Source organism: Homarus americanus, unplaced genomic scaffold, assembly GCF_018991925.1.
Source record: "Homarus americanus isolate GMGI-L3 unplaced genomic scaffold, GMGI_Hamer_2.0 scaffold56241, whole genome shotgun sequence".
NCBI classification, from domain to species: Eukaryota; Metazoa; Arthropoda; class Malacostraca; order Decapoda; family Nephropidae; genus Homarus; species Homarus americanus.
Genome location: NW_024740202.1, coordinates 2,430,831 through 2,457,842, shown reverse-complemented (window position 1 = coordinate 2,457,842; position 27,012 = coordinate 2,430,831). Strand labels below are relative to the sequence as shown.

Below are 27,012 nucleotides of genomic sequence, written 5' to 3'. Positions count from 1 at the left end.
ATTTGGGTCCCCAACCCCGTCGTAAGTCGAGGAGCAGCTGTACTGTACTGTATGGTCAAATACCCAGACCATATACTTTGTACAGTACATGTTTTATTATGATTCCGTTATATTATAACTATGCTGTTAAAAGCAATTACAGTATAGATCATAAATTGCAGAATACATGTTCAGAATGGTTATTTTTAAGAATATTTTTCCCAATTTGGAATATTACAAATTAACACATTTTATTACTAGATTTCAAAATAATTAAAATTATCTGAATTATGTGGAGTTTCAAATTTAGTCATACGGTACCAAATTATGGATTGATTACTGTAGAGTAAATAGTTTTGTTTCACTTGAGATAAGGACTTAATGTTAACTGTACTGTATGTTGTGTTGACAGGTGTCAGAGTTGATTGACATGGTGCTAGACTCATTCATAAAGAGATCAGTAACGGGTGGCCTGGGATCTGGTCAGGCAGAGATCATGGCTGATACGGCTGTGGCCTTAGCATCAGCTAATGTAGCTTCAGTAGCCAGAAAAGTCATCGGCCGCCTCTGTAGGGTAAGTCACGCAGAATTCTCGTATGTTTGTGAATTGGTGATGGGAGATTAGGAGATAGGTGTGTTAACTTGAATGTAAGAACTGAGGTGTTTCAGGTATCTTGGAGTTACCTTTTAGTGTGCTTACTTCCCCTAATGAACTACCAGAGCTATTGAACTCACTTTGCCTTGTGTTTTTAATATTAGACGTGAAACTTGTGGACATCAATTAAAAAAATTTTCCTCTAGAGTTTTCCTTTAGCTAATTGTTTATGAAAGTTATTTCCAATAAAGTACAGTAAGGTAGTTGGATGTGAGTAGGTATATTATAATGTACAGGGAGTGATTCAATTGTCTTTTTAATTCACAGGTAATAGATAAGACGTGTACATCTCCAACGCCTACACTGGAGCAACATTTAATGTGGGATGACATAGCCATTTTGGCGAGATATTTACTCATGCTTTCCTTCAATAACTGCCTGGATGTAGCACGCCACCTACCGTACCTGTTTCACATTATAACATTCTTGGTGTGCACTGGGCCAGTCTCCATGAGAGCATCCACACATGGTCTTGTCATCAATATCATCCATTCACTATGTACCTGTACCAAACCTTCATTTTTAGGTAAGTCTTTGATGCATTAGTGCTCATTGCTTTGTGTATCTCTCAAAACATGTGACTGATTATGAATCCTAAAACCTCAAACATTATTGATAACTGACGTTGTTTTCTTATTTATTTCTCCGTGTTCTATTTTAATGTGCCGTCTCTTGTGTTTGTTTTATACAGAGGAAACTCAGCGTGTGTTGCGGCTCTCCTTAGATGAGTTTTCCCTTCCCAAATTTTACCTTCTCTTTGGGATAAGTAAGGTGAAGTCTGCTGCAGTCACAGCCTTTAGATCCTCCTACAGACACACAGGCGAACGAGGACTTAGGTAAGTTATTAATGATGTTTGGTTGTCATTATCTTGTCCTTGATAATGGATCTTTTGTCCACTTCTGTCTTACCTTCCATCTCCCCTCTTTACACATTATGTCCTCTGTGTGTGTGTGGGATGGACATCTGTTTGTCCATCCCACTTAAATTTATATTGTATAGAGCAATTAAATTCTGCAGGTTTCTTTAGTTGTTTATTGAATTAGATTTTATAACTAAATGAATGAATGGGAAGAATGTGTTTCAGATATGTAAGTGGAAGCGGATGCAGAAATTTTTAATGGGGTCGTATACCTGTCTCCATCACTTGATATTTGATGTTACACCAAATATAATATTTCCCTTTATCATATATTCATTGCTTCTCTCTCTATCATTCAGAAGATTGTAAAATTATAAAGAGCTAATCTGAGAATAGATTTGGTCCCAATATATGAGTGAATAAATTTTCAGTTAATAATTTTATTTTGTCCACCAAAGACAGATTTTAATGAAAATTAGTTTTCTCTGCAGATTTGGCACGGACCGCAGTCTCTCATGTAACATGGGTGACCGTGAGAGATTGTCACTTACCTCATTAGAGACCATCACAGATGCGCTGCTTGAGATGATGGAAGCTTGTATGCGTGATATTCCAGAATGTGATTGGTTACAAGCATGGACAGGCCTTGCCAAGAGCTTTGCATTCCAATATAATCCAGCTCTCCAGCCCAGGGCCCTCATTGTGTTTGGTTGTATAAGTAAGTCCATGAGTTGTACCTTTCTTCTCTTTTATCATCATTAGTATTTCCTTTGTTTAGATTAGGATGCTTTTTGTGGGATTCAGGTGGCCTTCGCTTTATGCAACTTCAATTAATGCGATTTCGCTGTTCTGCCCACCCTTCTTGCTGTTAGTACTTCCTTCTGCATCCTTCTATCTTCCTCTAGGTGTTCTTATATTCCAACTATTCGCCTCTCAGTTATACTCTCTCTTATAAATTTTTTCTATTTCTGGCCAACTCTCAGTCTCCTTTTAATTAATGTAATTTTTATTCAGTGCATCCTATTCACCCCGAATATTTTCAATCACACCATTTCTGTTGCTTCCTCTTGCATCCAGACTCTGTGCTTCACACTCACATAATTATGGCGGCTCAAAGATTCTTCAATTCATCCCTGTTTTTGCCAGCATCGTAACTGTTTTCTCTCTCCATGTAAGAAATGACATCAGAGTAAAGAGCCTGACGAGAGAGGCTTCAAGAGACTGCACAGCATGGAGGGCTGCCATCAGGTAATCACAGCTAACCCACGCAAGCGTGGAAAACAGCCGTAAAACGTTGATGATGGTGGTGATGCACCTGTAACTTTCTCTCCCTTTGCTGTATTGTGCTTTGTATCACTCATTCCTGCACTCACTGACACATCCACTCCCAGGTATATGAAACACTACTCTTCCTCTATTCTGTTTCTTTTCAAACTAACAGTTATGTCTATCTCCCTTTTTTACTTAACTCCCTTCTAGTGCACACTCAGTAATAAGCATTTGCAAACTTTTCCCCTGAATCACCCACCAGTAGTATCATTTTTAGACACAGCTGACTCTCCTGCCGTATGTTCCACCAGAAGGAAAGATTTCAGAATTGTTCCCCCATTTTTGTCCCCCTCATTCCTTCCATGAAGTGATTTATAACCCAAGAAAACCACATATTTTCTGAAGGTGAATCCAGTTGTGGTTTCCCCAAATTCACATAGTGTACAAGTTTTCCAACTTTTGGTGTCTGGCCGCCTCTTGTTTACTTTCAGGTCTGTCTCTTTCTCTTAAATGAAGATACATAATTAAAAAAATCCTATATTTAATTCTCCACGTTGGATCCCTAGATGAGCTTTGAACAGTGACTTGAGTACTGTACCGGTATGGGGTGTTCCTAAATTCATAATTTGTTATCTCTACATAAACACTTGGTTTGCTACAGGTTGTCTGCTTGATTCCTCCTGAACTAAGATAACTAACCCCAGGAAAACATATGTTTTCAGAATTTTCTTGATCCTAGTACTGCATGTGCCCCTAATTTAAATACGTAATTTACATTTATTTATTTTTTTGTCTTTTAAATTTTTTTTTTCTTCTTCTCAATTCCTTCCAAATATAGATGAGTAACTCTAGGGAACCACAACACTTTCTGAGTCCCCGTGACCCCTAGAAGTGTCTCAAGAGTGAAATAGTACGAGGTCCCTCTCATTAGAACCATTACTCAGCCCTAAGTAGCCGGGTGGTTCATCCACGGCTTACGCAGACCCATCCTGTTATTCTAATTATCCTCTCTGATGATTTTTACCTATAACTTGTTTGTTTCTTTGCAGGCAAAAGTATTGTTGACCAGGACATCAAGCAGCTCCTGCGTATCTTGGTCAAGGCACTGGAGAGCTTTTCAGATATAACGCTTATAGATTCTATCATTATGTGCCTCACGCGGCTACAGCCTTTGCTCAGACCAGTAAGTTCTTTGTTATCATCATGTGCCTCTAATAACTGTTGCCTGAGCTAAAAGTTAACAATTCTGTCACTGTACAAACCAGAATTTCATAGTTTGGTAATTTACTTTTAAATTTAAGAATTAAAATGTGTGAAATGTATTTTGTATGTCCTTTGATGAATATTTTTTAGGTGGTATCTTGCCCGGTTTATTTATTATTTTTTTTATGGTAAGTCTTGTAGTTTTATTTATTATAATTTTATATATAAATAAATCCTTAAAGATGATGAAAAGATGGTTTGTATATGATGTAATTAAGGAGATGTAAAGTGAGAGCAGAGACTAGGTGGTAAGACATGATGTGGGATATACTCAATAGAGGTACAGTACTCACACAAATGAATGCTGAGTTGTCCAGGAAAAGTTATGGTTGACTGTACATGCATAGTTGAAAAGTAGTAAAAAGCATTAGAGGCCATTACTTACATGGAAATACACCAGAATACTATTGTGTATAGAGGATGTAAATGTGAACTAGCTAGCTGATGTAGTTTTTTGGTTACCATAATTTTTGAGACATTATGAAGATAACTTGTGTGCATGAAGCAAACTTGAAATTATTGTAACCAAAGGAAGATTGATAACTTGAGTTTATCAGAAGTGTGTTATAGTATTGAGCAATAAAACATGAAAGTAAAAAACAAAAACAAATTAAATATGAATTATTGTTTCTGTACAGGAGTCTGCAATCCATCAGGCTTTGTTTTGGGTGGGGGTGTCGGTGCTGCAGCTGGACGAGGTGGCCCTATATGCCTCTGGCCTGGCTCTGCTGGAACAGAACCTCCACACGCTCGATTCTCAGGGAAGCTTCGATAATAATGTAGGTGGCCTTCCCCTGTTACTGCACTTGTGGTCATCATGTCCATGTTTCTCTTTTATAATTCTCAAAGTTTGGAAGCCTTAACCCGAAACATTTGAAAATACTGTAGTTGACCCCTGAACAACCCTGATGTTAGATACCAATAAGGAGTTGAGATAATTTGTGATGGATAAAAACTTACTGCTTATAGGAAATGGGAGGCAGTTATGGAGAATGAGGATGTGAATTTCTATCAAACCCCATAAACGAATTTTAGTTTTTTTATCAGTGAGATTTTATGGGAACTGACTTTCACAAAGTGTGTTTTATAAAAGATTTATAGAAAATCAAATTGATATTGGTATCATTGAACAAATTTCTTGCCAGAAGTTCATTTCCAATCTCTCAATTATGAAGGCAAGCACGAGAAACACCTCTCCCTCCCTACTTCTCTCAAGCCTGCCTATACTCTCACCTCAAGCCATGTATTGGCTGTTTCTTATTACTTATCATTGCTTTGTTTACTTGATCTGTCACTAAAAAAATCTCCTTCAGTGTAGGACTTTTGCCTACCCGGACTTAAACTCAGATTACCACGATCCTTGGCATCTGATATTGTACTCATAATGATATTGAGTGCTGTACAGTATGTGGTCTGTATCCAGCAGCATATATTGCACTTCTCTACTTCAAGTAATTTTAGATGCTCAGCAAGTTATTCATGTAGTACTTGTCTTGTTATCTGCTGAAGTTGTTGGTGCCATCTTGTGTTTTTGGACTATTGAATGAGTCATAGATAAAATATGAATTCATTTTTTTTTATGTAGACATATAATCCATAATTTATAAGCAAAGTTTTTCTCGCCCTTCAGACTCTGGAGCAGGTCATGATGTCAACACGAGAGTCTCTTGAATGGTTTTTTAAGCAGTTGGATCATTCTGTGGGACTCAGTTTTAAGGGTAAGTGATGGGAGACAGATCATATGTTAACTACAATATTGAAGTGTTAAGAATTGGAATAAAAACCGAGTGCTGACAGGCAGGTTTGGAGTATCTAGTACTCTGAAATAACTTATTATGTTCTACTAGTACTGTATTGTGTCTTTCTAGAATTTGTCTTAAGTAAAATCTTGTCAAGTCGAGTGAAACAAATAAGCAAAAGTGGTATAATTTTGATAAAAGATGTTCTTGAGCTTGACTGACCAATTGGACAGACGTTTCACATTTCTCTCTACAGGCAACTTCCATTTTGCATTGGTGGGTCACTTGTTAAAAGGACTCCGACACCCTGCACCGACAACTGTCTCCCGCACTTCAAGAGTCCTCATCACACTCCTCTCCATTGTTGCTAAACCCCACAAGAGAGACAAATTTGAGGTGTGTATGGTGATATTTTTTATTTATTTATTTAATTTTTTTACTGATGATGCCATTTATGAAGCTACCTTATGGAGAGGTATGTTTCATTGGTTTGTTTTGTAATTCTTTTAATGATTTGTTATTTTTCAACTACCGTAGCACATCATCGTTAGGTGCGGAGTGAGTTGGATGAGTTGTAGATGGTTAGGTGGCATTTCAGTATGGACAGAGTGAGTGAGTTAAATCTGTCTTGACATTTGTCCTTTAGGATTTGCCAGTAAGAAATAGAATCCTCCTGACTGATGAGCTGGTGGGAATTTGTAGAATGATAAGTATTGATTATAGTACAATATTAAACCTTGAATAAATACATGTCAAGCCTGAGGAATCATTGGATGAGTCTGTATTGGTTACATAAAGGTGTCTGAGCATCAGGTTTGAATATAATGATCAGAAGACAATTGATCAATCAGATGACTGGAAAAAAATTATGGATTACAATCAGACCTAAATTAAGTTTGAGGAAGTGTGGGATGAGTGTACAGGCAATGAACATAAACTGCTTAGGTAACAAATGGATATATAGATAACCCAAGGACTTAATACCTCTTATGGAGGCTTAAACATACACTGTCTTCCTCTCCTGCTGTAAATTATGTCTGGAATGTTTGTATGTTATATAAAAGTTTTCAGTATGTACAGTATAGTACAGTACCCAAGACCAATATATTCTTATAATTTTCCTTTTCCCAAGATTTTTATGATATTTGTACTGTGCAAACATCTCAGGGGTCTCGTAATTCTACTTTTATTTTACAATTTTGATTCCGAAAAAACAAATTGCTATGAATTAAAGGATAAGTATTCCCCAATAATGGTATGTCTGGCCTATGGGACCCATTTTCATTTTTATGCTATACATAAGCAAGCATGTGATATGTTTTGTATTCCACAGGTAACACCAGAGAATGTGGCTTATTTAGCTGCCCTTGTGTCAGTGTCAGAAGAGGTTAGATCTAGATGTCACTTGAGATACTCGGTGGCGCACAATCTCTCCAAATCTGCATCATCAGACACGTTTGCTGTGGGTCTTCACTTAAACCTTCCCCCGACCACAACACAAGTCAGTGGGATGACGAGTAACCCACAAAGTGGACCACAGCAGCCCTCTGGTGGAGCTTCTTCTCCCAGTAATCACATACCTTCTCCTGGGTCATCCTTTCCAACCAATGGCAGCTTCACTAACATAGTTAGTATATATGGTGTACAGTATTTTGTGGATTATTCTATCGTATTGGCTCTCAGGCAATGAGTAAAGGCAGGAGGATGTTGAGAAGCAGGTGCAAGTGTAAGTTTCACCTTTGAAGGAGATGGGCAACCTCAGTGTAATGTTAGTTTGATTGGAAGAAAGAGGACCAGAGGTTGAGAAAATTCACCATATGAAAGCAGATTAGAGGAATGCAAGTGTTGCAGTTAAAAAAAATTGGAGGTGCCCAATACACGTTGATATTTAAGGATACACTGCACTATAAATCTTCTTGGATTGCCTCCAACACTAATGTAAGGATTTGAGGTCATAAGCCTAAGGACTACAGATAAGTCAAGAATGAAAGTGCAGGACAGTAGTAGAAATGAATGGCATAAACTGTGGCTTAGGAATTAAGAGAGTTGATAAGGTAGAGAATGAAATTATGAGATCTGTTTTGAGAGTAAATAGATCCATAGAAAGATAAATGGACTAAAACATATTAATATAGTAGTGATAGGTTCTGATAGTAGAATGGAAGGTAGTGTGTATACAACTTGTCTGTCGTGCCCCCAGGCCACTTCCTCTAATGCCAGCACAGTTACTCTGGCATCAGTGGGCAGTACAGCAACCACTGGAGCAGGTACTGGAGGCAATAGTGGTGGCAGTAATGGCATGAGCATTGCTGGCAATGCTGCTGCTTCATCTACCGTCACAAGTATAAGCAGTGGCATCGTCAGTGGCAGTGGAACTCCTGTATCAGTGGGGACCCCGGCTGAGATGAGACTTCCTCCTACCATTATTAAAGACCCTCCTCCACTATCCTCTGCCTCAGTTCCTGCAAACAGAAGACAGAAACCTTGGGACTCAGTGGACCAAATTTGTCTATCACAGGTCAGTACTTATATAAGCCTTTAATATGTCTTCCTTGTGGAAGTGTGGCAGGCAGTGATGCATTATATGAGGGTGCAGTTCAATGGACCATATAATTAGTTCATTTACTCACTTCCTCACGCTTGCACAAGTAAGTGTTTGTGTTGCAGGTTTGTAGTGGAAGTATTTGTTGTACTAAAACAATGCTGTTCTGTCTATACCTGTAGAAACCTTTTTCAAAATAAGACATTATGTTTATTGTACAGTTTTCTTGAGGCACTACACATTGTGACATCCATCTGTTAACAACAATGCCTGAAACATAACCTACTAAACAATTATATAACAGGAAAGGAGATATTCTCAGGTTTTGGAAATATTTGAGTCACCGGTTGTCTGTGTTAACCAGACTGGCAGCACACCAATTAATGCAGTCTAGGTATTAAAGACTTTTGTTTAAGGGATGAACAACTGTACAGTATAGGTTTTCCAAGGGCTAAAGACCTCAAGTGTTAAATGAGGCTAAGTTTACGGGGCTGCATGTGGCCCCACAAGCCAAAAGTTATAAGAAAAGCCCTAGTCTGCAAAATTAATTAATATAATGGATCTTCCTTAAAAGGAAAATTGGAGTTTTGACCCCATAAAAGAAGTTTATATATCTACTGTAGGTTTGGTAAAAAAATGTTGAATTTGAATTATCAAAAGACCAATCAGTAGATGTACTGTGGTAATGGTTTAGAATAATAAAACTCCTCTTTTAAAACTATTTAATTCATATTGACATTGTATCATCTGTTGAAATTCATTTATTTGCAGAATGTTGAAGTTAATGTAATAATATTGGTGGTGAGAGAAACAGTCAGTAGTTTTAGAGATACTGCTACAGTAAAGTATTATGGTGGCGATGTCTCCCATCACCAGTTTATACTGAAGAAGTTGCTTTTTTTGAAAACAATAACTTGTAAAGTTTCTCCTTAACTAGAGAAAATCTTTCAGGAAGTTAGATGTATTTTACTTGTTATTGTAGTATGTCTCTTCCTTCAGCATTTCATCTCCTGTGTGAGTAACATAGTTGTTACGTGTTTTGGCACGACTAAGAATGTAAACATATTTCATTAAGAAGTTCAGTCTGTGCTTTTTGAAAGTGTAATTTTCTATAAATTATGATCTTGGAACTAAAGCTTTTAGCAAGTATTCTGTGTGCCACACTTCTTCAGTAGTTTGTCTTGCTTGGCTCACTGTGTGTTGTCCCATAAACCAAGGTAGTGATAGTGATGTTAGCTTCCGCATTGTGTTGCAGAGTTTAATGTCCCCGGTTCACTCGTGCTTATATCCATAATGAAATTTTTTGTTAAAGTGTCCAGTGAGGCTAAAGAGAGAGAATTGAAGCCTATGGGAGTTCCAGTCACACAGTACTTAATCTATTACAGCAACAATGCAGAGAGAGGTGTTATAGTACTGTTCTGTGGCAACCATCTCCACACTCAGATAGTTGTCAGCTCTTGTTAAACTTTATTATTGAAATATTGAGCATTTTTGCCTTTTATTCTTCTTCCTACTTCTTATTCCACCTTCTACACCTTCTCCTTCTTTGTCTTCTTCTTCTGTCCTCCATTTCTCTTTCCTCTTCAATTCTTCCTACTCCTCCTTTATGTCCATTTATAACTAGTATGGAATTTTAGATGTGACTTAATCCTTAAGTGGCGGCCATCATCAGTGGAAGTTAGCTGTATGGACAGTGGCCATTTTGAGTGGAAGTTAGCTTAGGGACAGTGGCCATCATGAGTGGAAGTTAGCTGTAGGAACAGTGGCCGTCATGAGTGGAAGTTAGCTGTAGGGACAGTGGCCGTCATGAGTGGAAGTTAGCTGTAGGAACAGTGGCCATCATGAGTGGAAGTTAGCTGTAGGGACAGTGGCCGTCATGAGTGGAAGTTAGCTGTAGGGACGGTGGCCATCATCAAAGGAAGTTATATGTTTCATCTTGTGCTTACAGTATGGGGAAGGAGTAGGAAATCCTTAGCCGCCAGTTAAGAGGTTAAAAGACTTACCATCACAATATTAGACGGCGGCTGTACTGTACTCAGGAAACAATGTTACTGTAATGGGTAATGTCAACCTGGTCCAGAACATTGACTATTTTTACCTAAATCAGAGAATATAAGAGGACAAGGTCTTCCACTAATCTCCTCAAGTCCTCAGGTCAAACAAATATTTATCCCATCCTCTTCCCTTCAGGATGTCAAGATGAGCTGAATCTGGAGTGTTGTTCCATACATAATGATTTATTACCAATGTCAACAAATGAATGAAAGGATGTTAGGCATGGCAGCAACAATCACAAGCCTACAGTACTTCCATTTTAGGGTATTGTTCCTATTTCTCAAGTGGTTATCTTCTACGAACCTGGGATATGAGTCCATGTTCTTCCTGGCTGTATTGGATGTTGTTCCTTGATCCTGGCTTGGTTATAGAAGGGGATTTCAGTATTAATTGGCTATTTTCTATGACAAATTGGTACAAACTGAAGTGATTGTTTTGATAATGCTCACAAGATGAATTTTCAGATAATTCTTAAGGTTTTGAGACATTACTCGCTTCCTTGTGTGTTTTACTGCCCAGGAACTTAGCACATTGGTAAATTGATGAATGACGACTGCTAACCATAGTCCTACTTATATCTTACCCGGCTGCCTCTGTTTTTGGGGTAATTCTCATGTTATTATGGTGCTGGTGGACTGGTACTGGTAAATATCCGTGATCCAGACTGTGAATCAGGGTGAATTTTGCAACTCTGAGATACGGAAAAGATTAAGTCTCCCTTTTTATACTGAATTTTAGTTTTGTTGATTTTCTTGGCTTTATTGGTATAAGTAATCAACATTGTTCATAAATTAATTACATTCTTATATTTGACCCATTTTATCTAAGTCTAGAATCTTTTCTCATAATTGTTTATGTTAAATAAGATCCACTAGCCAAGATGTATTTTGCAAAACTAGAGAACCTTTCTGTGTCGTACCTGTAAAAGATATAGACTGACCTAGTTGGTTGTCAAAGCCTTCTGAGTGCTGGTAAATAGTCCCATAAGAGTTGGTGTATTAGGTTTCACACTGGCTACTGATGCAAGAGGATACAAGGTCGAAAATAGAATTCATTATCTGCTGTGTACAAGAAATAGTGAGCAAGGTCTACCCAGCTTTGTCACATCCAAAAACAAATATTATCTACTGTTAAATTTCAGAAACTTTAGACTCTTTTACTGAAGATAAATCCAAAGCAGAATATTTAAGTTTTTTATAGTTAATTTGCAATTGTAATGGAAGCTCTCATAAACATTAATGATATAAAATTTATAGATCTTTACTGGTATTTGGAAGCCACGGTAATTAGAGATGTAGGGTTATTGGTGGAGGTGTTAATGATTGATAGTGAAGGCAGAGAGGCCATAGGAAGGAAGGGACTGGAATGGGTGAATTAGATTAAAATTGAGTGTGTGGAGAGGTAAAAAATGTGAGGATTGTCTTTTGATTTAACGATTTGTGGTGTAACGACTCCGCTAGTTCGTACTTTTCTGCCCTGGGTCTGTATGAGTTGGTCTTGTTTGAATTTAGGATCATGTTCTGGTGTCTATAAAGGTTTTGGATTTGTGATTAAGTAAGTTATGGAATTACTCGGTCTCTATGCTAAGATTTTTGTTCAGGGAGATGTAAGCTCTTCTTCCCAGTGTTTCTCGGGACACATAAGTTTTGTAGAATGTCTTCAGCAGGAGTTTTAGGCTTTGTTGAATGGAGGATATACCCGACACTCAGGAAACTTGTGTGAACTTCCAAAAAGACTTGTTCGTCTTGTCCATTTCATCCATTTTACCCATTTCCTCTTATTTTATTTGTTCCTTGTAAGAGACTTGTCTTTCCATCCCACCAGAAGACTTCTCCAGATAGAGACACTCCTTCACCTGAAGACTTTGTTTTGCTCTTTAAGGGTGACTTGTTCCTCTCATTTCCCTTGACAACCTCTTCTTTTTTTCTTTCAACATATCATGACTCCTGCTGTTAAGGGGCAGACTTAACCTCTGCTCAAATATGGTGAAATTATTTGTTAATTCACAATCTGTTCAGAAATAGTTTGGGGTGAACATGGTTTATGACTGCTGAAGTTTGCAAATTTAATTGTTAATCAAGAACTCTGTTTAAAGATCAGGTTTTTTTTTAATGAGCATCACAGATACTATAGTTTCCATGAACCATATATTCTTCAACTCCCTGTGTTTAGTGTCACCAAGAAAGACTTGATAAAAAGAGAATTATTTGGTTGAATGAACTTGTTGTGTTTGAGTGTTTTAAAATTATAATTCCTTACTCATTTCAGTGATTATCTGAAGGCTATGTACTGTTGCATTCCAGTCATGAAATTCTTTGGAAATTTTAGGCTTGACAAAGGTGGACAGAACTTGAGGTTCATGTCTATGTTCCTCAGGTTTAATCTAACGATATTGTTGGTCAGGCTTATCAGGAGTCTACATTCAGTGTTTAGTCAACAAGATGACAATAAAGTGTTGGCCTTGGATTCCACTTCAGCCACTGAGAGTGGTCAAGATTATTGCCCCAATGTTTTGCTTCTTCCCTTGGGCCATATTGAGGACAGCCCCACTCTGCTGTGCACTGCATGATAGTCACACATAACCTTGTTCATATATAATAGAGAATGGTTAGATGCATGGTATTTCTTCTTATGCTTTCTCCCTCCTTATAACCAGCTTAAATCATACTCCCAGTGCTGAACTCCATAGTATTCAGTGGACATTTCTACCTCTTCTTTCTCTCTGCTCACTTTCATATTTCTCATTCTTCTTCCTACTTAGAGTGTTAACCTTACTTGCATATTCTCTATTTTTTTTTTTTTTTGCATGTATATCTTATCTCTTATATCTTTTTCACCAACTTTTGTCTTCAACTTTCTCATTTGATCAGTTTTCCTTTTGCACTTAGCATCTACTCACTTTTTCCACAGATATTTGTCACCCAAATTTGTAAAGAAAATTCTTGGGAGAACATTTAGGGAATTTGTTGAATCAGATTACCATGACCCTGTCTAGAATGAAAATTGTGTCGCAGAGCTTGACATTTTCCCGACTCCTTCACCACTTTGATGTACAGTAGCTAAAAAAAGTATCTGTGCATACTGTGTGTGAAACAATATGAGACCACGGACGAGAGGTATTGGGATATGCGTGTTTTCTCCTTATACTATATGAGTGTCATCACTTGACCGATTATTTTATTCCTATATCTCAACTCACTCTCTGTGTTGGATACTGAATAGCAGTGGGTGATGACGAGCATACCAACCCTCCCGAGACATCACAAGTTGTACGTATAATTTCGGAAGCCATCGGACCCACCCTGTCAGATATTTTCTTTAGCTACTGTACCTGTTGCATCAAGTGTGACTCTAAGTAATACTCTGATACAGTAACTCCTAGTGATTTTGTTTCCATAGTCATGTGATGTTCAGATACCGTACCTTGTAGTTTCAGTATTTTAGGTCTCACCCATTCCTTGTGCCCAGCTGGTCATATAACTGATAACCTACATCTCCTGTGTCGCACCACGTGAACTTCATTTTATGGTGCACGGAGGAAGGGCTGATCATCGAGAGAAATACGTTGGCAGTAACTTAATGATAGACACTGGTTAGAACTCAGAAGTGGCAGACATCCTCATTGTGGATATTAATTTGAGTCATTTCAATAAATAATCTTTAGTCTCCAGTTGAATGATAGACCAGGTCAGAGGCTAATGTCTGGGTAACAAAAACATTGCTCATTTGTTTCTTAGCATTCATATCTGAGACAAACATAAAGGGGTTTCACTCAAATTTGGGACTTGGGTCAAACATTCTATCCTGATGCAAGATGGCTGCTGGGACCCATTTATTTGTCCACAGTTATACCTCACACAGGCTTGGATGGATTTAATTCCAAGTTTTCATGTAGGTGAGACATCTTATCTAACATATATACACCACACTGTCTCGTGATGTGAGGGGATGTGGCCATATGGTACCCGTTCTCTATAAGCTGCATCCATCAACTCACTGTTTTGTTTTTTTTGTCAGCAGTCGTTTTTCGGACGTGCATGAAAGGATTGCATTCAGGCTTGGTTTTCAGGTCAAACTTCCTCGCCTCCAAATGCATGTAATTTTGTTTTACGCCCTCATGCAATTTGGTCAACTGGCACCCATTTCTTCTGTAGGTCCTTGCTGGGTTTGGGGCTGTGTCGTTAATGATGGCGTGGTGGGGTATCCTGATTTTTTTTTTCGTTTGCTTGTTTTTGTATTGAATTATGTCCTATGCATTAGAATTAGAAGTACCGTTTCTTGAATACTACATGTTGAAAAATAAAGTGAAGAATACTAAAAACTATTGTTATGTTAAGTAGATTTACTTTATATGTGCAGTGAAGTGTTGAACAGTACACACCTAAGGTTTGACTAAAACCATCTTGGTAAGTGCAGGATCAGGCAGTCACCGATTAATGAGACTTACTCCAGTACCTCAGATGTTTTGTTTTTGTATGTCCATAAATTTGCAGGCATATTGTGGGATAGCAGTCTCTCTTTTGCTGTCTGTCTGTCTGTCTCTTTCTTTTTCTCTCTCATTTTTTCAGCATCCTTTCTTTTTTTAGAGGACAGTGATAATTTTAGCAAATACTGGATACAAATTGGGGGAGGCTTAGTAAGTGGTAGTATGGAGATGAAGAATAATAAATAGCACTCTACTGTACACTGCAACTCTCTGTATCCTAAGAGAAATCTGGTTTTAGTGAAGTCTTAATAGGTCAGGGCAGTGAACACAAAGATCTTATTAGGTATAGGTGAAGCCAGTTATACCCGTTGATAGTTTTTGCCTCCCCCCCCTCACCCCCTCTCTCTCCCTGCTTCAGTGGTTGTGTGTGTGGGGTGGGGGGGGGGGATACATGTTTCTCCTCTTCATTTGGTATACCGTTACAGTAGACTGATATGACTCGCCGTTACAGTAGACTGATATGACTCGGGATTAATTCAGTGGTGAATGCGGTAGTCTTGTCAGGAAAAAACACATTGAGCTCTTGGCATTAATTTTGATATGGTGAACATCTTTTATTCCCTTGCAGATTGGGAGAATATGGTTATACTTCTGTCAATTTGTTCGCCATTTTAAGGTTTTTGGTAAAGAGGTTTAAGCCTTTATTTGTGCGTATTATTATTTTTTTTTATTCATATGAAATTGAGTCATTGTAGTTCATCTAGAATTTTATCCCATCCTCTCCATGTAGCCATACCAGTTAAAGGTGTGTACATTTTTTATTTATTTATTTATTTATTTTTTGTCAGTCCCACCAGGATAACATGTACTGTACTGTATAGTGTACGTATGTTTATAAAGTTGCAGGAGGAATTTGTACTCACATGCAAGAGGAATTTGTACTCACAGCTGGTGCACACAGGGTTTGGACACAGGCTTCTCAAAAAGAAAAACATGAGAAAGATTCATTATAAGATTAGGATGCACCAACATTACACTGATGCCAACTTTTGAGGATTTTCAAAAACTAGAGAATAAAAAAATAAAAAAAGAAGAATTACCGGTATATTACTGTACCAGAAAAGTTATAAATACAATAGAGGACTGAATAATTAAAATGCTCATAGGTGAATGCATTGATTTGAATTTATTATGCATTACAAATACAATACCAGCTGCTATTCCCATATACAGTAGAAATAGATTAAACAATGGTATTAGGAGTTGTTGGAATATTTTGAGAACCCTGTGGACAATATTAACATTTAATGACAAACGATATTGGGCCTTAGGCTAATTTGTGGTGTAAGAGTACAATCCATTTTACAGATTTGGAAATGAATGATTCTTAAAACCTCATCACATATCAGAAACTTGTACAAATGTCATATTTTTGCCCCAAAGGATTTTATTTTCAAACATCCTGAGGCATTTTATCTCATCTACTTTTAATTTTCTTATTGTTTGCTGTTTTGTTTTGTTTTAATACAGTACTACGTATTATTCTTTGTTGACTCGATTTGTGATAGTTATTTTTTTTTGAGAATATAGGTTTTTCTTGATATTGTTTATCTTTTCTTAAATATTTTTTTTGTGAGACGGTACATAATTCTATCCAAATATTTAGTTCCATTTTTTGTACTGCTACCGGTAATTTTAGTTTCTACGGCTTACTAAGATTTTTTATATTTTTGTTGTATAGCTTTTTACATTTTTTTTTTTTTTTTACATCTTGGAACAGTATTAACATATAAACCATAACAATATTATCACGTCACGATACCTTTAACATTTTTCGTAGAAAATTAATTAGAAATTATGGTCTGTCTTTTTTTATATTTTGAATAACTCAAAGGAACTCATGTAACTGTATGCTTTTGTCTGTTGACTTTTCAGGTACAGAATTAGGGGCTACCAATTTATTATGATACTGTACTGTACTAGAAGTTTATCTCTAACGAGCTTTAGTGTTGTTGTTGTTTGTAATTAATCAGACTTGCTTAAATGAGATTGAGCTGAGGATTTCTTGTGGTACTGTATTGTTCCCTTTTATATGAGGTCGATTTAGAGGAGCAGTAAATATACAGACAATAACATCTGATCTGAGATGCCATTCTTAATCTCTTCCACGTTCGACTTCTCAAAAGCATTGCTGTTATGGGCGTTGCTCTTTGAAAATCTGGTTAGCATAATCTAATGTGTTGATACCTTGTAACTTAGGGTACGATGGGTATGCTAGGACCGCAGGGCACGATGCAGAAGCAGGGGAGTGCCCAACACCTGGTGAGCAGAGCAGACCCCAAGACATGGCACTCCCTTGACCTTGACCCCCATAACATGCGACCACCACCATTTAAAACTCAAAGGTCTTCCTCGATGCCCACACCTAAGGTAACTCAAGTCTGGTGTGTGTTGTTATGGGGGGAGGAATTATTTGCCCTAGACATGAGTGGTTCTTATTAAAGTTTTCTTTTATCGAAGATTCTCTCTCTTCTTCTTCATGCCGTTTTTTCGCCCCGCCTTGAGTTGGATGATCCCTTTGAGAATCTTTTTGAACTCTTTCGGTTATCACATATCTCCATACGAACGCTCAGACCCGCACCTGTAACCACCATGATCTTGCACTCGATCCCTCTGTCTTACAATTGGACCTTTCGTATGGCTTCCTCCCCACAGTCTCCTGTTTTGCATTCTGTTTATGAATTACCCTTCAGCCATTTTATGCACATCTCCAAAGCATCTAAGCATATTACCAAGTACACCCTCTTCGACCCTGCACTGGCTTTCGAGTTAGGATCTCATGCTATCAGCTGTATGGAATTATTTATTATATTATTTAACATATTCAGGTCACTCTCATTATTTAAGCATTTATGATTAATTTTATGGTAGAAAGGACACAGTTTAAAATGTAAGCTTTTAATTACTGTATTAACATGGAAGATTGCCATGTTGTCTTCAGACTGTTGAGAGTGTGAGTCGGCTGATGGTTGTTGATGCCAAACAAGGTGCCAAGGTGCTAAAGGAAGAACTTTGAAGTATTATAGATAGACTGAGAACTGGATCATGTCTTTCTTGTGGTCAGAACTGTGAAACATCATTATTTACATGAATGACTGTCAGCTGTGAAGAACTGATGTTTTACCCTGTCAGTGAAGCACAAGGAACAGATCAAGACACTAAACATTTTATCACTTGTGAACACCACCGGAAAGTGTTGATAAAACCCGCTACTGTACTGGCTCATTCATTATTATCAAAATTTAGAACAAATGTCTCTCTCAAGTATGGCAAAATGCACATGTATGTTGGTAAGTGCTTTAAGTGTTCATGTTGGGTTCCTGCCTTAAGTGTGCAAAGATGTACACTTAGCTAAGTGTTGTAAGATCCTGCTTGTGCTGTTTTGCTTATTGTGCAGGAAATTGTGTTCTAGGCTGAAGTGAATAGTTATTTATTTTCAGTGTTTTGATTATTTGTGTAAATGTTTGCATGAACCTTTATTTCTGAAACAGTCATACTCACCGTGATTTGCATTTACTCTTGGTTGGAAATAATTGACTAAATAATTTTTGTTTCTCCATATTTAGACGATACAGTATGTACAGAAACGTGACAAAATCTTTCAGCTTTTGACGAGTGGCAAGTTCTCAGATGTGGAGAACTAGAACATAACTTGTGATAAATATAAAAGGATACTTGCTTTGTTGGTAATAAATCTATTGAAACATTTACTACATGCTTATCACAATACAGTACACTAAGAATGTTTGTAATAGAATTAAAAGTGAATAATGTGAAGACTGTGAATAATGGATGTTAGTAAGATAACCTACAAGTATTTCAAGTTACCCCAATAGTGTAAAAATACAAAGGATATTTTGACTTGTTTTGCTTGGGAATAAAAAGTCTCCTTGAGGGGAAGGTAGTACAGGTGGTCTGAACTGTAGGTGGGTGTTGTGTCCTGGGAAAAAAATCCTTCACGTAAAGGAATTTCTCTTACATGTGTTTAATAAGGGTGTGTTCCTGAACCTCTACTGACTCAACAAACAGGGGGAGGGTGTCGTAACAAGTAACAAAGACTGCACCAACCACCCAAATGACTAGTATGGTGATAAGTGGGTTCAAGAAGAAAAAAATTGGATGTAGGTGGTGATGGTGGCGAGTTCTGAGGTGGTGTTGGGTTGTCAGAGATGCGTCAGTTGGTCTGTGGCCATAGGAGGGAGAACATGCACAATTGAATTTTAAAACTTTCAATTGCTTTACGTTTTTAGTAATTGGGTTCCTGTTTGGATGACACAAGTTTGAAATAAGGGAGGGCAGTTAGGTGAGATCTGTGGGAAGTGTTGGCAAAATTGTATCAGTAATTTTTGAGGAATTGAGTATGGGAAAAGTTATTGGTTGTATGGATGGCTGACCATAATAGTACAGTAGTCAAGTGGTCTGGGAGAGTAATGCATTAGGCAGTGCTTGTCTTTAAAGTTGAAACTGATGATCAAATAACTTAAGTAAAATGGTAATTTTTTTTCTCACTTATTTCCTAACTATCAATTCGTCACATTTCTCTGTTACAAATCATAATTACTCTTACAGGAATGATGATGTAACACATTAAGCGAAAATACAGTAACAGTTATTTTTTGGGCTTTAAGTGAAATACTGTACAAGGTATTATTTTGGGAACTAGAAAGTAAAGTAACCTCAATTTAACCATTGCTACCAGTGATTCATAACATTGCAGGGTCTGTCTCAACCTAACCCCATGGATTAGATGTCAACTCCGATATTTATATCATGGATAAACCACCCAAACGGCTAGTAAGCTGATAAGTGACGAATATGAAAAAAATTATTATATTTATATTATAGTGTTTCATGTACTATATACTGTACTGTATCATGGTGCCAAAAGTTCATTTATATTCTGTTGCCTCAAAGCATTCAAAAGAAAGAGTCACTACCACCAAACAATTATTATGGAAATGAACAGAGAAATAAACCATCAGAAGTGCATCCAAGAGTAGTGTATCCATGGTTGACTGAGGACAATATTATGTACAGTAAACATAAACTGTAAGGAGAGTATGTTTTAAAAGGAATTGGATGCCATATATTGACTTGTCTCTTCTGGTATTTGTAAGAACTGAATGTATTCTTTGATGCATGGTGTATTTAACCACCGCCTCCCCTCCTGACATTTATGGTTTCTCCCACACAACCTTTGCACCCTTGCCTGTCTTAGATGCCTGACCAGCCCCGGTTATAAACAATATCCTTGTAAACTGATCTTGAATTGTTTGTGTGTTATTCATAATACCACTATGATTTCTTACTATTTTCTCTAGAAATATAATAAACTTTGCTTGTTATTTTTAGGGTACATATGATAACTATTAGTGTGTGGGATATGTAAGAATCACCATTGAATCAGTCACTTGTGCCTAATACCTGTATGAGTGTTACAAGTTTTTATAATGTATTTAGTCACTCATTTTATATTGGCAGGTAGTGTCATTATAGATAGCATGAATTTATAATACATCATTTATATGTAACATTATTTTCTAGTTGAGTTCATGAGTTTTATATTGTTTGGTATGGCTGTCTCTCTTACCCACACCCAACCCAGAAGAGCAAAGATGCTGCTCATTTATTTGTGTGTGAGTGAGTTTGTTCATCGTATGTGAGTGACTTTGTTCATCGAGTGTGAGTGAGTTTGTTCATCGTATGCGAGTGACTTTGTTCATCTTGCGTGAGTGACTTTGTTCATCGTATGCGAGTGACTTTGTTCATCGTATGCGAGTGACTTTGTTCATCGTGCGTGAGTGACTTTTGTTCATTGTGTGTGTGAGTGAGTTACATCAGAGATAAATCTACATAAAACTTGATTGGGAATATATTTTGGGGGGGATCTTAAGAGTGACGTGTCAAGATGTAGGCCAGATGGTGTAGATGGCGATCACTGAGGAGATTATTCTTTCTAGCTGTGGTCAGGAGTTAGGTCACAGCTTAAAGGCCAAATGTTAATCTAAACTATTGTACCTTTTATCATTTTATCTTTATTTATTATGTTGTTTTTTCTTTAGTCTATTTTTATATTTGTTTGAGGATGGAACTTATTTCATGATTATAATGCTAGTGTTTATTTTATTAGCACAGTGGCAGGAGAGAGTTAACCAGTTCACTGTTGTTTATATTCATGTGAAGGCTGCTGGGTTGAGTGTTCTCTTTGGAAGACCCTTTGGAGCTCCTGTTATGGCTAGGAGGAACCACTATTTAACTACTCTTGAGCTACTCCGTTAAGGTATCAACTGAACTCTCTGACACTGTAGGTGGAGTGCACTGCTTCAACACGAGTCACCCACTGACCTCTCCTGCTTAGAATAGGATGTTAGGATTCAGTTTTTAATTCTGTAAGTTATGGAGAAAAGCTGTTGGATATGGTTGGAGGTCATGTACAGTGAGAGAGTGTGTGTGTGTGTATTATATATCCAAGAACAAAATGTATAGTTGTAGAATACTGTATTGAGAAAGTGAGATAACTATATATTAAAGAACATGGTGAATATTTAGGTTAGGTGAGATAAAGAAAAAGTTTTATGTGTTAGTGTATTTCTCAGCTACACACACAAGGGGTTGGATACTTTGTTGATTATGGCTGTCAGTTTATAGGGAGAGTTAAGAGTGTGTATTGCTGTCATAATGTCATTGCATAAGAGTTATAGTTTCCTGTTTTGGTTGACATATGACACTGTTGAATGAAGAATGGGGAAAACAGTTTGAAGTTTAATTTCTTTTGTCATATTAAAACCTGTCTAGTATAGTAAAACACAAACTCTTACTTTATTCATACAGTGGAGATGTTTGGTTGAATTTTGCGGTCATCATCATCGTCATCAGTGTTTTTAGGCCGTTTTCTTTGCTTGCGTGGGTTAGCCAATGTTATGTGTGTATAATTATTGAGTGATGTAATTGTAGAATCAAATTTATGAGTGTTGTTATTATTATATGGGAATTTTTAACTTAGTTGAGTATGTTAATGCTTGTTCTATGCCTCTGATGAAGTTTGTGATGTAGTTTCTAAATCTTCATAAAGATATTGTGCATCTTTTATTCCTCAAGGTAAGTTTTAATTCTTTAGAAAATTGACAACCTTTTCTGTCATGTGTTTTCCCATTTTATTAAGTTACACCCATTGTAGAGAGAAAGTTTAGCTTAGTTGAGGGTGGTAGCACAGTGATTAGTGAGTGATCTTTGCATACCATAGTGTAGAGTGCTCCTCTCAATGTAGTGTAGTGTAGTGTGTGGAAGAACAGAGAGCAGCAACAGGGGCAGCAGCAGCAGCAGCAGCAGCTATGTATGTGACTGCACTACACCATCTTTGAGAGTGTCTTGTTGAATCACATCATCAGTCTTCGTCATTCTCACCTCTCCTCTGCCTGCTGACATGTCCCGCCCGTTAAATATCACCCAAGCACTTGACTTAATAAACTGATAGCTAAGGTATGAATTATCCTGAGTTATTTTAGCAATTGTTTTTCCTGTATTTAGGAGTGGAATGATTGAACGTGATCTTTCAAAATGTGAAGTATTCGGTAAGGCAGATTTTCCTTTTATTTACCAAGAATTCTGATCAGGGCATTGATGTTAGGGATATTTACATGCACTTTCGTGTTTATTTTTCTTTTAAATGTGTCAAGAGGTTTGTCTGGGGAGTGAGGATGGCACGTTATAATAATGTTCACATCATGCAGGGTGACATGTCTCCCCCACCTAAGGAGCGTGGTGCCCGAGTTTCAGTCAGCAACGAAAACAACATCCTCTTAGACCCCGAAGTACTGACTGAGTTTTCTACCCAAGCCCTTGTTCTGACAGTTTTGGCTACACTTGTAAAATATACTACAGATGAGAACGAGATGAGAGTTTTATATGAATACTTGGCTGAGGCTTCAGACGTCTTCCCCAAGGTCTTCCCTGTCATGTGAGTAACACTTAGTGCACTCCTGTACGCTACTACCAGACCTTGAGTATCTTGGTAGGTATTCTAACATTATATAATGGGATATTTTTAGGATAAATCTGACTTTTTTACTATTGATTGCTATTAACTTTAGAAAGATGTCTGTTAAGGTTTTTTGATATTTTAGTATTTCCCGTTCAACAGCCATTCTCTACTAGATGCCAAGATAACGTCAGTACTGTCTCTATGTCATGATGGAGTGATCCTGAGTGCAGTTCAGTCCATCATCCAAAACATGGTGGCGTGTGAGGACCAAGGACACCAGCAGTTACACCACCTTCAGAGTTGGGGCTTTGGGGGCCTCTGGAGATTTGCTGGACCATTTACTAAGGTAGAACAGAACTCTCCACACTCTTTTTAGGTTTATTTCGCTGCTTTATGAACTCAAGTCTATATTCTTAATTTTTTCCCCTGCCACTCACTCAAGTCTTTACAGCATCAGTGTTAATTCTTATGCAGAAACTAATCATAGGTTTTGTTATGTTAACCAGTCCTCTTTATTAATCAAGTCTGCGTTGAAGGATTTGGGGGTCAGGGTGGCCATGACAGAAGAGCCTCCAGGCTTTTAGTACAGGAAAATATTAATATAGATGGAAAAGTGAACAAAGCAACAGGAGAAATATATAGGTTAAGGGAAATTAGATACTTTGTTTATATCATTACAGAGGAGTCAATGATGGTAGAGATATTATTAAGTGAAATTGAAGGTAGGAGGGCCAAGGGAAAGCAGAGATGGATAGAGGAATGAAATAAAAAAAATTGGGTCCCCAGAGAGGCACAGTATCTTAAGATTGGTAAAGACAGTCTAAAATATATGAAGAGGTTGGCTGTATTCACCAACCCTCAGAGGCTGGCGCCATGATTGATTGATTACGTTGCCCAAAACCAAGACATCCAGTTTTCTTTCACGATAGCTTCAGTCACTTTCTTTACAACCCACAGTTCCTTGACAACCTTCTGAGAACATTGTTTTTTCACATTACTAGTACTTGTAAGGTTCAGCTATGATGGCGCTCCAGACGTTGAAGTGTTATTTTAAAATTTCAGAGTAATTGTACAGCAGAAAATGCAGAGCTTTTCGTCAACTGCCTAGAAGCAATGGTGGAGACCGCACTGCCAGCTGACGGAGACGACAGTTCGGAGATGGAACTTGCACAGTACCCTTCCATGCTGTCTGTAGCCTCAGTGAACCTCTCTTCCTCCATGTCCTCCCTCACCTTGGCCTCACCCACGGAAAAGGGTGAGTATTGTCGGATCATTGTACTTCCTACTGGCCACCCTTCTACTCCTCACAAATATTATCACTTATGCTAACACTGATTTTTGTTGTGTTTGCAGGTTTTTAAGTTTTCATGTAAATAGTGTAAATTATAAAAAATAAATAAACATCTCTTTAGTTAGCAGCTAAGACCTTGTTAACATATTAGGAACAAGAAACAAGATACTGGTACATCCATGAAGACTTTTTTTTAACAATAAACAGGTACTACAGTCATTGGATCACCTGTAAAAAAAAATATATATATATTTCCTCGTTTTCTTTATTATAATCTAGTATCTCACTTTCTCTTGGAGTTCACTAAGCTTGAAATAGATGGCACTCAATATTTTAGCAACATTGGCACATACAGTACATCTCTCTTTTATCTTATTTTGGTATTGAGTCTGAAAGCGACGGAACCTTTTAAGTGTTGTATCGGCTGGCACACGAGTGAGATGTTCCTCTTTAAGTCTTTTCTGTACATTATCCCAATGTACCGAGTGATTGGTTTACCGTAAAGTTAACCGAAAGAGAGTGTAATTAATCTCCTGAGGAGTCATATCATTACCACACTCACGTTGTCTTGGGGTCAGGGAATTAGATGTTTTACATATCAGGAGTTTTTTTTTTGTTCAAATATTGTGAAAATTTATAAGATAGTAAAGATAGAGACTGAATGGGGAGTATATGACAGAATTTCCCGGCCAAGGTAAAGGACATTTAAATTTGATCTTTGAGGACTGGAGGTGTGGAAACAGTTACCAGCTCTGATTGAAGGGAAAGGCACATGATACAAAAAGAGCTAAAGTTTGATACATTTGATATTTTATTATGGTCAACGTAGTTTTTTCCCCACGGGAGTACGTCTGTTCACTATTTCTAGGACGTGTTCAGATGTGTTCATGAGCGCTTCCTCTTAATAAGTATAAAAGTTTCGAGGAAATGACTTTGTGATATTCGCAATGTTTCTTTACATGTTTCCATTATGTACTGAAATACACAGACATCACATGAATACTGCTGTACTCAGTTGAATGAAGTGTGATTGAAATATGGTGACTGACAGATACACGGCTGTTACCAGGAATGTCGACTTGTTTTTATTTTCCTATCGTTGGCATTATGGGAAATACAGAAAGGGTCTTTTTACATCTTGGCCTTCATCCTCAAGGCTTCTTTGAACTTTTCCAATGAAGTACTATGTCCTGAAGTCCTCGGAAGGATATCAAGTTGTTGCTAATTCTGATCATGCCTGTTGGAGTGACGGCCAGCTGAACACCAGGAACCTGTGATGTGATTCATGCTCTGGTTGTTTGAGGAGGGGACTTCTGATTTGCTAGTGTTTATCTATAGAAACGAGACTTAAGATACTGGTATGTTTAAGTTGCCCTGGATGGTAGTTTGGATTTAAATATACACCAGGATTCCTTTTGAGTTTTTTAAATTGCATGGAGAGATGCCATCAGGTAAATCACGGCTAACCCACGCAAGTGTAGAAAATGGCTGTAAAAGATGATGATGGTGCTGACAGGTGTTTTTATGCCCAGTTAGCAGGGTGACCTAACCACCTGGTACTGTACTCATGTTAACATCTTCTCATGTTAATCTCTTATTTGGTGTTAAGGTCAACCGCTCTCATCTTATACTCATGTCAGTTACTCGTGTTACTCATTGACCTGATACTTTTGTAAACCATTTATTTGGTCATCATGTCAACTGTACTGTAATTACATCATCTATTACTTTATTTCCACTGTCTCCTTTGTCATTCAAGTCTAAGGTATCTGTAATTATAGATAAACTTGTGTATCATTGTTAGCCAAGGTAGATTACTTTTGTTATTGTTTAAGTGGAATTTTAACATAATTTATGTTTGGTGATTTTCAAGTCTCATTCATTGTTCTTCGCTGATAATGTTTGAGGATTATACCTTCACTCCTCTGTCTTAAAGTCAATTATATTAATGTATACACTAAAGGTCTTCCTCTAATGCTGTACAGTATATCAGTTATGGTGGGTAAGGATTCCTTCATCCACACAAAAACATGGAGCAATCATTGATCTTGGCTGCCATACAAGGGCTAATGTCTAATAATAAGTGGGTTTGAAGTTGGCCAGAGTGCCATACATGTAGATGGCTTCTTGTACAGTGCCATTCTTGTAGATGGCTTCTTGTAGAGTGCCATACATGTAGATGGCTTCTTGTACAGTGCCATACTTGTAGATGACTTCTTGTAGAGTGCCATACTTGTAAATGGCTTCTTGTAGTGTGCCATACTTGTAGGTGGCTTCTTGTAGTGTGCCATACTTGCAGATGGCTTTTTGTAGAGTGCCATACATGTAGATGGCTTCTTGTACAATGCCATTCTTGTAGATGGCTTCTTGTAATGTGCCATACTTGTAGATGGCTTCTTGTAGAGTGCCATTCTTGTAGATGGCTTCTTGTAGAGTGCCATACTTGTAGGTGGCTTCTTGTAGAGTGCCATACTTGTAGATGGCTTCTTGTAGAGTGCCATACTTGTAGATGGCTTCTTGTAGAGTGCCATACTTGTAGATGGCTTCTTGTAGAATAGGATGCCATAACTGTAAGTAGATGGTGAGATCAGACATAGACTGATTATCCCATGATCCCTCTTCTTGATGGGGCTTGAGGATTGGCTGCTTGCTAAACATCTCCCAAGAAAATATATCTGTCAACAGCCATTTGTACTCCAGAAGCAACAGAAACATTTATTGATAAGGTACGCTGAGGGGATCATTTTGGGTAGTATGTAATTGTTGGATCATTAAAACTCTTTTTTTTATATACAGTACGGTTTATCTATATATATCTGTAGTCGATAGTAAGATCAGGCGAGGGAATTTACACAAAATTTAAGACTCGGGGGAACGATTTGTTTGTATATT

The 27,012-nt window shown here is 37.5% G+C and overlaps 1 protein-coding gene across 7 annotated transcripts in view; it reads left to right on the top strand.

The window, feature by feature from the left end:
• The window catches only part of LOC121875322 (neurofibromin-like), a 78,442-nt gene that overhangs the window by 32,296 nt on the left and 19,134 nt on the right, over positions 1–27,012 (top strand). For 4 of the 7 annotated variants that reach the window (XM_042379821.1, XM_042379818.1, XM_042379822.1 and 1 more), the window contains 14 exons: positions 392–553; positions 902–1,160; positions 1,326–1,470; positions 1,974–2,212; positions 3,813–3,946; positions 4,665–4,805; positions 5,657–5,744; positions 6,022–6,161; positions 7,099–7,392; positions 7,966–8,283; positions 17,048–17,218; positions 22,579–22,805; positions 22,989–23,175; positions 23,892–24,084. In XM_042379821.1, the coding sequence (XP_042235755.1) occupies positions 392–553; positions 902–1,160; positions 1,326–1,470; positions 1,974–2,212; positions 3,813–3,946; positions 4,665–4,805; positions 5,657–5,744; positions 6,022–6,161; positions 7,099–7,392; positions 7,966–8,283; positions 17,048–17,218; positions 22,579–22,805; positions 22,989–23,175; positions 23,892–24,084 (2,698 nt within the window). The remainder of the gene's footprint in view (positions 1–391; positions 554–901; positions 1,161–1,325; positions 1,471–1,973; positions 2,213–3,812; positions 3,947–4,664; positions 4,806–5,656; positions 5,745–6,021; positions 6,162–7,098; positions 7,393–7,965; positions 8,284–17,047; positions 17,219–22,578; positions 22,806–22,988; positions 23,176–23,891; positions 24,085–27,012) is intronic. The other 3 variants (XM_042379824.1, XM_042379819.1, XM_042379823.1) reach the window with 2 other exon arrangements.